Source organism: Sprattus sprattus (assembly GCF_963457725.1).
Source record: "Sprattus sprattus genome assembly, chromosome: 8".
Lineage (NCBI taxonomy): Eukaryota > Metazoa > Chordata > Actinopteri > Clupeiformes > Clupeidae > Sprattus > Sprattus sprattus.
The window spans coordinates 3,836,310-3,846,243 of record NC_137927.1 but is presented as its reverse complement, the minus strand read 5'-3'; the positions used below and the strand labels follow the sequence as shown (position 1 = coordinate 3,846,243).

At 43.1% G+C, this 9,934-nt stretch overlaps 1 protein-coding gene across 1 annotated transcript in view; it reads right to left on the bottom strand.

The window, feature by feature from the left end:
* The window catches only part of nrg2b (neuregulin 2b), a gene marked incomplete at both ends in the record, with an annotated part of 69,251 nt that overhangs the window by 19,678 nt on the left and 39,639 nt on the right, over positions 1-9,934 (bottom strand). The window contains one exon of the mRNA XM_080842994.1: positions 5,416-5,534. Coding sequence (XP_080699120.1) covers positions 5,416-5,534 — 119 coding nt within the window. The remainder of the gene's footprint in view (positions 1-5,415; positions 5,535-9,934) is intronic.

Sequence of the window (9,934 nt, the reverse complement as noted above, 5' to 3'; positions counted from 1 at the left end):
CCCTTGGAGGTTTCTCACACATCTCCCTTCCTGTTTTCTAACACACAGGGGACTCCCAGGCGACCCGAAAATACCCTCTAATAAACCAGTTTATGCCCAGAGAGTAAAGAGCCTAACAACACACTATAATATCACAGGACAACAGAGCTGAAAGAGTGAACAGAGAGAAGGATATGAGAAGAAACAGGACAGGATGTGATCAGCCACCGCTGGCAGAGAGAACAGCTACAGGACACAATGGAACAGAGAACACAGAGCAGCTACAGGACACAATGGAACAGAGAACACAGAACAGCTACAGGACACAATGGAACAGAGAACACAGAACAGCTACAGGACACAATGGAACAGAGAACACAGAACAGCTACAGGACACAATGGAACAGAGAACACAGAACAGCTACAGGACACAATGGAACAGAGAACACAGAACAGCTACAGGACACAATGGAACAGAGAACACAGAACAGCTACAGGACACAATGGAACAGAGAACACAGAACAGCTACACAGAATAAGAGAGAAAAAGAGAGAATAGCTCAATGAGAAAAGAACCGGACAAAAGGACCAAACGCTTTAAAAAGAGCAGCTATGAGAGGCGGCAACAAAGAACAGGTCCTGTCACGTAAAACTGGACACAGAGTAAATAATAAAGAGAGAAGGTGGGAGAGCTGTGCATCCCCGAGCACTCACCTATTCATACTTTTATCCTTTAAGAGAGAATTTAGTGAGCAGCATGCAGCATAACACATTATATTATGATTATACCACAGCTTGGTTGAATTTCCTGTGAGGCATTCTTCAGAACTTTTTAAACTTTTGATATATGCACACGTATGAAGAAGTCTCTTATTACACTTGCATATCAATTCGCTAAATTTGTTGTGAAGTTTAAGTGAGGCTTGCGCTTTGACAGAGTTACGAAATAGTAGGCAAACAGAAGTACAGAGAGTAGCTAGGAGGTACGTATGTCTGGAATAGATTTTAGTACCGTTACACTATACTTGGGCTATGGGATTAAGGGCCTGATTTACTAACAGGATTGCGCCCATTTCTGGCGTAAAATAGCGGTCGTAAACATAAAACGGTATTTACTAAGGGGGCGCATTTGAGTAGAGTCGCATATTAACGCTTTGAGGGTGTGTACCTGCAAACAGGTGGGATGGTTCGGAAACGTGGGTGGTAACGTAGGCATGAAGCGCTATTTAATGTGAAGGAGTGCGCCTAATGATGAACTGCGTGGTATTTACTAAATTGCCCGGCGAGCGCACATCTCTGATTTGCAGGCTAATTCTCCGCCTCATAAAAGCACGTCTTAACCAGGAAGCGCATTTTCACTGAGTCTGAAAACGTTGATATGGCAGCAGCAAGGCAAAGACATAGACAGAGACAGCGAACAGAAATATTTTTTTCAACTCGTATAATTCATATATTCATATGAAATTAAACTTTCCGAACATAATTGGAGAAATTGATCGCACCCACATGCAAACAGTCCCACCTTCAATCCACGAACACGTTTACCGAAACAGAAAGCACACATATTCAATGAATGTCCAGGTCATATGTGATGCCAACATGACCATTACTTACGTGGTAGTGGTCTGTCCATGACAGTTTTATCTTCCGGAATAGTGCCATCTATCCATGATTGAGCAACGGTGATTTTGGAGAGGCCTGGCTACTTGGTAAATGTATTTGTTTCAGTGGGGATATATTGTAGTGAACCCATGTCCCTTGTAGAACGTATTAATCTCGCCATGTACACATCTATATTGTTATAATAGACAGTTTATGCATTAATGCCACCAATAGCATATTATTTATAATCGTGTTCTTTTAAACATCTCGCTGTAGGTGATGGCGGGCAAAACAACAATATAACCCATTGAAACAGGTTCAGTGATTGAGCGAACATGAACCAATATATCTATCTCGCTATCTATTCGCTGAACCTTAGTTTTTTCTTCCTCAAATCTCCATGGTGGCAGTAACTTGCTGGCAAGTTCCCAAGTCTTTTAACGGTGCGCTAAATAATGATTGCCCAGCGCGTATCTGGCTTGATAAATATCACGTAAAATGCGGGGAATCACTGTGCGTTAATGTGCGCCTGGCAAAGGCGCAGATTAAGATGCGTTCGCAAATTAATCTTAGTAAATCAGGCTCTTTAAAGGGCGTAGTAAGCACAGTTTGCCCAGCGCAGATCTTGCTTGATAAATACCACGGAAAATGCTCAAAAACAATGTGCGTTAATATGCGAACGCAGATTAAGCAGCGCTCGCATATTAGTAAATCAGGCCCTAAGTACCTTTACACTATACTTGGGCTATGTGTTTAAGTACGGTAACACTATGTGGTGGAAAATCTGTAAATTAAATCTTACTAATCTGTGTGTATATTATTAACTAACGGAGATGCACACACACACACACACTCACACACACTCACTCACTCACTCACTCACACAATCACACACTCACTCACACACATGTGCATACACACACACACACACACACACACACACACACACACACACACACACACACACACACACACACACACACACACTCACACACTCACACACTCACTCACTCACTCACACAATCACACACTCACTCACACACATGCGCATACACATACACACACACACACACACACACACACAGGCAGAAGTACAGAGGCAGAGGCCCACAGACCCTACTCACCCATGCAGACGCCATCAGACTCACACAGGTTTTGTTCAATATGTGAAAAATACTAATATTATAGTAATCAATAGAATGTTCATAATAAGTACAATGATATGGGTGTAACACAGCATGAGATACTACACTGACATAAGATTGCAGGAGTCCTAAAAACGAACATATTAGGCTGGGAAAGTGCAGGAAGTAACGGGCCGAGTGGCTCCTCATAGAGGTCTCTTGAAGTACCGAAAAAACCTACCATCGAGTGTCATAGAAAGGTCAGAGTCTGCAGCTGGGGAAAGTCAACTCAGCAAAAATGGGTGCTGGTTTGGGCCTATTGCATCTGATAGGGCCATAGGCACCTCAAGGCTGGAGGGAGGGGAGCAGAAGATTTAAGGTGACATCAAATGTATATAAGCCAAGGCAAAATTGTGTACTATCAGTGTTGTCTCGAGACAAGCTCAGGTTTATGCTGTTGGTATTGCGCTGACTAAATAAACCATTGTTACTTCACGCCTTGCCAGTTTACTTGACTTTGTGAGAAACTTTTATCATCAGTAATAGAGAATTTAGAGTTTGAATCAGATCAAAGGACTGTCTATTTTTCCTACTTCCAAACTGTAAATCTGACACAACAACTATACTTGGGCTATGGGATTTAGTACCATTACACTATACTTGGGCTATGGGATTAAGTACGGTTACACTGTAACGAATGACTGGACTTGGCCTTAGCAACCACCCATTAAGAACTAATAAAAGCGGAATGTCCTCGAACTTAACATAAGTCTGGTAACTGTGGTATAAGCGGGTTAATGGACTTCACCGTGTTCGGGTTGCAGAAAATAATGAACTCCGCTTCACGTTGTGTCGACATTACCACCTTGAACATGAACAAATGCTGTGTGGTCCATTATCCCTGGAATAACTATTTTATGCATTCGTCTCTTCCTGGGTCTGAAACACATAATTCTTGTTGTTAGCACTTGGCTCTATCAGCTAAGCCACAGGAATCAGTACTAGTTGTACCAGGCTTTTATCATTCAGTCCAACCCCCTGCTCTGTCACCTCACATTCACTAATGTAATGCCTAACACTGTGTCCTTACAACGACACACACAAACACAGGCATATACGCAACTGTGATAGTATCCCATAGCTTCTCATTGCCTTCACTAGCCAAAGCACTTAGCACATACACTGCACCCACACAGAAACATACACTCATTGATGTGTTGTATTAATCAATGCTTTCCTAAATAGGTACATTTAAGGTGTCAGCATGAATCAATGTGCTCTACACGTAAGTTGTTGTTTCAGGGCCGTAATCAGGATTTATTTTTCATGAATCTATCATTCTAACGTGTGGCCTGCTCTCCAGACAGGTTCTGAGCCTGGGGCGGGTACGGCTTTGACCCGGCTCAGGCTGGTTCACCCCAAAGTGTGCGTCTACCTGGAGCCTCTCTGATTTGTGACCTCCATAAAAAAGATGGATGCTTCATATTTTGTCACATTTGTCATCTACAGACCTCTTAGAGAGAGAGAGAGAAGGAGCAATGGCAGAGGATAAGAGGGATGAAGGCTTGGGTCTATTTCAGACAGCTACAACGTATACAAACCCATTAAAACCAATAAGCTAATACACTGCAGCCACCGTAGAAATTACTTAGCACACTCTGAATGAACACTCACTGAGAAAACACAGTTCCCCATCATACTCTACAACAGACTTCTATTTATCAATGTCTACATTCAAGGGTGTCTTTAGGCCTGGGCATCCGGGGCCACAGCCCTGAATGTTTTATGTCTTCAGGCTTACTGTTTCTGCCTCAAACTGCATGAAATGACGCATTTAGCAGTTAGAATTTAAAAACAATTTCACAGGGGAGGGGAGGGATGCCCCCAAACACCCCTAGAGGTCAGTGCTAAGCCCTCTTTATCTATGTCTATATTTGTATGTGTCTATGTCTATATCTGTTCCTATCTAAAAGGACCCCATGGGTCATGCCCAGACCCTAAAAAATGAATATGAATAACCTTCAGATCAGTGTCTCAGCCAGGTCCGTGTTAATAACCTTTAGATGAGTGTCACAGCCAGGTCCGTGTTAATAACCTTCAGATGAGTGTCACAGCCAGGTCCGTGTTAATAACCTTCAGATGAGTGTCATAGCCAGGTCCGTGTTAATGATCACTTACATTATGATGTCATCACGATGATGTGGCACGTAACAAAGCTGACGCATAGTAACAAATATGGAGGCATGACAAGACCTACATTGATGTGGTTGTGAAGTATGTACTACTAAGTGTGAATGGTAACTTATTAAGCTCATCCCCAGAAGTTGATTCAGCAGGCTGTAGTCATTATTATTATTATTATTATGGTTTCAGTTGTTCTGGTGTCATAATATGGTGTAATGATTCAGTGCACTGTAGTAAGTCTGTGAGGATCAGATAAAGGGCCTTGAGACAATTAAAGAGCCTTGGGACAATGTAATTGTTTTGGCACTATATAAATAAAATTGAATTGAATAAGATAAAACGTTCTAACGGAAACTGCAGTGGATGTCCATTTTGAGCCACACCATGCAGTGAGTACATGTGACTGAGCCGTGATATGTGGTAACGTGGTGGCAAAACATTTATAATACGTCAATAATCAAACATTAGTAACATGTTAATAACACAACATTAATAACATGTGAGTAAGAGATGGGTGGGCTCTTACAACTGTGCACGCTAACGGTGCTGCTGGCGTTGTCTCGGCCTACTATGTTCTCCGCCACACAGGAGTAATTCCCAGCATCCTCCAGCCGCACTCGACTAATCTGCATCTTGGAGCTCTTCCTGCAATGGGGGGAGGGGGGGACAGAGGAGGCAGGGAAAAAGACAGGCGAGAAGGCAGTTAGAGACCTCTAGGGAGAACGGGAGAGTGGAGGAGAGACAGAGATGAAGAGGGAGAGGTACAGGGAGAGGCAGGGCATGAGTGAGAAGGAGAGCAGGAGAAAGACAAAGAGACAGGTAGAGAAAGAGAGATGAGAGGATGAGACAGGTAGAGAGAGAGAGAGATGAGAGGATGAGACAGGTAGAGAGAGAGATGAGAGGAAGGGACAGGGAGGGAATAATAGAAAGGGAGAGGTACAGGGACAGAGAGAAGATCAGAGAAAGGAAGAATGTAATAGAGAGTCGGAGGGAGAGGCAGAATGGGGAAGACAGAATGAAAGAGAAAGAGAGAGAGAGAGAAGGAAAGATAGTGAGTTAAAGAGAGAGGAAGGAGGGAGAGAGAGGAAGCAAGAGAGAGGAAATAGAGAGAGAGCGAGAGAGAGAGAGAAAGTAAGAGCGATAGAGAGCATTAGTCAGACACAACAAGAGACAGATGCTCTCAGCAGAAGCAGCACGCTGCCATTTTGTTGTCACTGGCGCTCCAGTGATCTCTCCATCACGCTGGCGTTCTGCGTCCGCCCGCCCTCTCAGCCGCTATCCCACGTGTCTTTGCAGACCCGCCTGCGGCAGGCCAGACGCTGACTATAAATAGACACGGGTATTTTTAGAGCCACTCCGGTCTGCTCGCCACTACCTGCTTGGCGGAAGGGATCCGCCACCCGGGCAATAACGTCCCTCCGGTATTAAGCTTCCCCTCACAGGATGCAACATCCTGTCCGCTTGGCAGCCCGACTGATCACTCACAGACGCCATGGCACGTTTGAGAAAAAACATGAAAGGCTGACTACAGTTAGTCTGAAGCTATAAAACTAGTCAAAATGTGATGGTGGAAAAGCCCTTTCTACGGGACAGGTCAATTTTGGCTTCAGGTGTGACAAAAGGGGTGTGTGAAAACGGTCTCAGTTTAAGACCCAGGGCGGACAATGGGGTGCCCTCACAGACAGAGAGACAGACACACAGACAGACCTACACACACACACACACACACACACACACTCACACACACTCACACACACACACACACACACACACAGCCAGACCTTCACACACACACACACACAGTCAGACCCACACACACACACACACACACAGTTAAATCATCTAGCACACATACGGTAGACACACATTTGAACACTCCAATGTCTACCCGCAGTAGCTACTCTCTGTCCTCATGTTACCCTGACCTCTTCACTCCATGCCGCTCCAGTCCTGCTCATGAGAATGTACAATCCCTCCATCTGTGTTTCAGCGCCTGTGTGTGTGTGTGTGTGTGTGTGTGTGTGTGTGTGTGTGTGTGTGTGTGTGTGTGTGTGAACCCACAGCTAGAGCAGATTCACACTCACAGTGACATGGAGGCAGGGAAGGCAATCCTGTTAGAGAGATCCAGTTTCCCTAGAAACTGCACGTCAGCAGTTTTTCCTCTGTGTGAGAGGGTGCTTGCCCGCACACAGACACAGACACACACACACACACACACACACACACACACACACACACACACACACACACACACACACACACACACACACACGCACACACACACACACTGTTAATCACACAACATAGTGCTGATACTGCATAGCAACTGTACAGTTCCATCAACGGAGAGTGCAGACATTGAATAGACACAGCTTACCAAAGAAGTACTGTACACCAGCAGTCATACAGTACCACAGAGCAAACATGATTATACTACAGACACTCAGAGACCATACCAAGCTAAACAGCGCAGAAAACAACAACCAAGAATGTGCGTGTGCCTATATATAAATATGTGTGTGTGTGTGTATGTATGTACAGTATGTATGTGTGTGTGTGTGTGTACACATGTGTGTGCATGCTCAAACGTGTGTATGTGGTGTGTATGTGTGTATCTTTGCATTTTCATTTGTATGTGTATTAGGGCTGGGTGGTATATCGACTTAGGTATACCGATGTATTTTTAAAAGCGACATAGGATAACACTACTGTTTATACCAATGTAGTCTGATGTTGTTTGTGTTTGCACCTGTCTCTCTCCTCTCTCACACTGCCACGCCACCCTCTCCTGTCTCTCTCTTCACTCTCCTGTCGCTCTCTTTCCTCTCCTGTCTCTCTCCTGTCTCACACTCTCCATGCAACCCCTACCTCTTCTCTTCTCTTCCTCTGCATCTGGTCCCTCTAGACCCCATAGTGGTCAACAACAGCAGTTCTATATTTTACTATACTGGCTGCTGACACCTGGGATGATTCCATGGATGTAAAGTGTTGTAAATGATTTTGACTTATATTTATACCCTCGTCAATAAAGTGAGTAGACACTTAATGTATGTATCTATATAATTATTGTCATGAAGTTTCACATTTTATTTTTATGTGATTCCGTTTGTGTTTAAGAGTGCATGTTTAGCTAGCCAGCTAACAGTATTAGTCCAGACGTATCTGTGAACCATTCACCTACTATCTTTTGATACAGCTTTCATCTGTGTATTTATTGCCGCGAAACAACTCAGAATGTAGTTGTCCCTCTCATAATGTGTCAACTATCACCAAAATATCTGCCTTGAAACGTCCACCGTTGTCCAGTCAAGAGGGGCCTCTGTGAACTAAATCGCTATTAGAAAAATTGAACTTAATTTTGTTGGATGGCACGGAAACTAAATTGAGCATTAACTTCATGCTTAAAAAGCTCAAAACATTGTCAACTTAGGCACCAGCAACAGGTCAAATTAGCTAAATGTCAGAGAAGCCAACTTCAGTCACAGGCTACACCTTTCTAAGCAGGGGCGGCCCTAGTACATTTGGAGCTCTAGGCGATCTTCACTCCTGGCGCCCTCCCCAAATAATAATATTTTTTTCCCCACGAAAACGGAATTGCAACTTTCAAACGCTATTTTGCCTTGTAAGACTGCATTTCTTTCACATAAACACAACAACGATCGCAGCAAATAGACTGTGTTACCGTCACACACCTCAATAAACTCAGTCCCAACACAGAACAACGACATGCAATAAGAACAGTAAAGAACATTGGGCCTCATTCTCGTTCATTTTCTGAAATTCTTCTGAAATGTTACTTAGGCGACTTTCTTAAAAACAACGTAAGGGAAACGCTTCCGCTGCATTCCCGCACGCTTGAAAATGCGTTCATAAGCAGCCGAAGTCTTCTCAGCTGTGTTCCTCTGGATTAGTTTCATAAATTGATGCGCGTTCTCGTGAAAGTGGATTTGCATACATAAACGCCCCGCCTGCTCCTTATAAGGGCAAGCAATCGTAGAAAAGTACAGACATGGAGGTACTGCAGGATATATACTGTATGTGTCCATTCTAATCCACTATGGCTATTTAAACATGATTGGGTTTAGTGTTTATTTATTTATTCACTTACATTTGCAGTGTTCGTGTACATTTACATGCACATTCAGTCATTTAGCAGACGTTTTTGTCCAAAGTGACGTACAAGGGAGAACAGTCAAGCTACGAGCAATAGAGACCTAGTGTAACAATAAATACTACCTCGTAGAATCATGACTATAAATGTGAAACGTAATTGTTAATAATACAAATATTCTCGTATTTATTATTATTTTAATTATTTTAATCCGAGGATGTCTGTAGAGTTGAAGTGAACGCAATCACCAACGGGTTCTCACAAATTCAACCGTTAACCCTTTTAACACGGACAGTTTTTTCAAATGTCATTCCACAAGATGGCGACTCATTTGAGAAGATTCCGCCAGAGTTACGACTGCTATTTCGCGTTCTGAAAGTCTTCTGAAGTTCAGAAGAATTCCCAGATGAGAAAACTAGGGAGAATGGCAAATGTTTTCCTAAATCCACCGAAGTGGAGTTCAGAAGAAAGTCCTTCTTAAAGTCTTCTCAACTGCTGTTCGAGAATTAGGCCCATTGTTAGGGAACATCATTAGTGCATCACACATAGAAAAGTATGCGCCCGCTGCACGGCATTATGGGCCGACTATGATGGCACGTTACAGTATGTATTATCATTATTTGTTAAATGTAGCTTTTATGTAGTTATTAAGCATTTTGGTGTATTTGGACAGCCTGACATACTTTTTTTTTATTCCAAGATGCATGGCTCTTGATTAGTTCAATCATGTCTAATTAAACTGGCTAGCTCGCTCAACCAAAACTAACGTTGTTATTATTACTTAAATTTGTATTTCATGACACAAATTACGCAAATTGCGGTACAGATGAACTTGAACTGATGTTTAGACTGAATGGCAATAACAAGGAACCTCACAAGTCACTGTCTAGCTAGCGTTAGTTAGGTAACTTTCAATGATAAGGTACATCTTTTC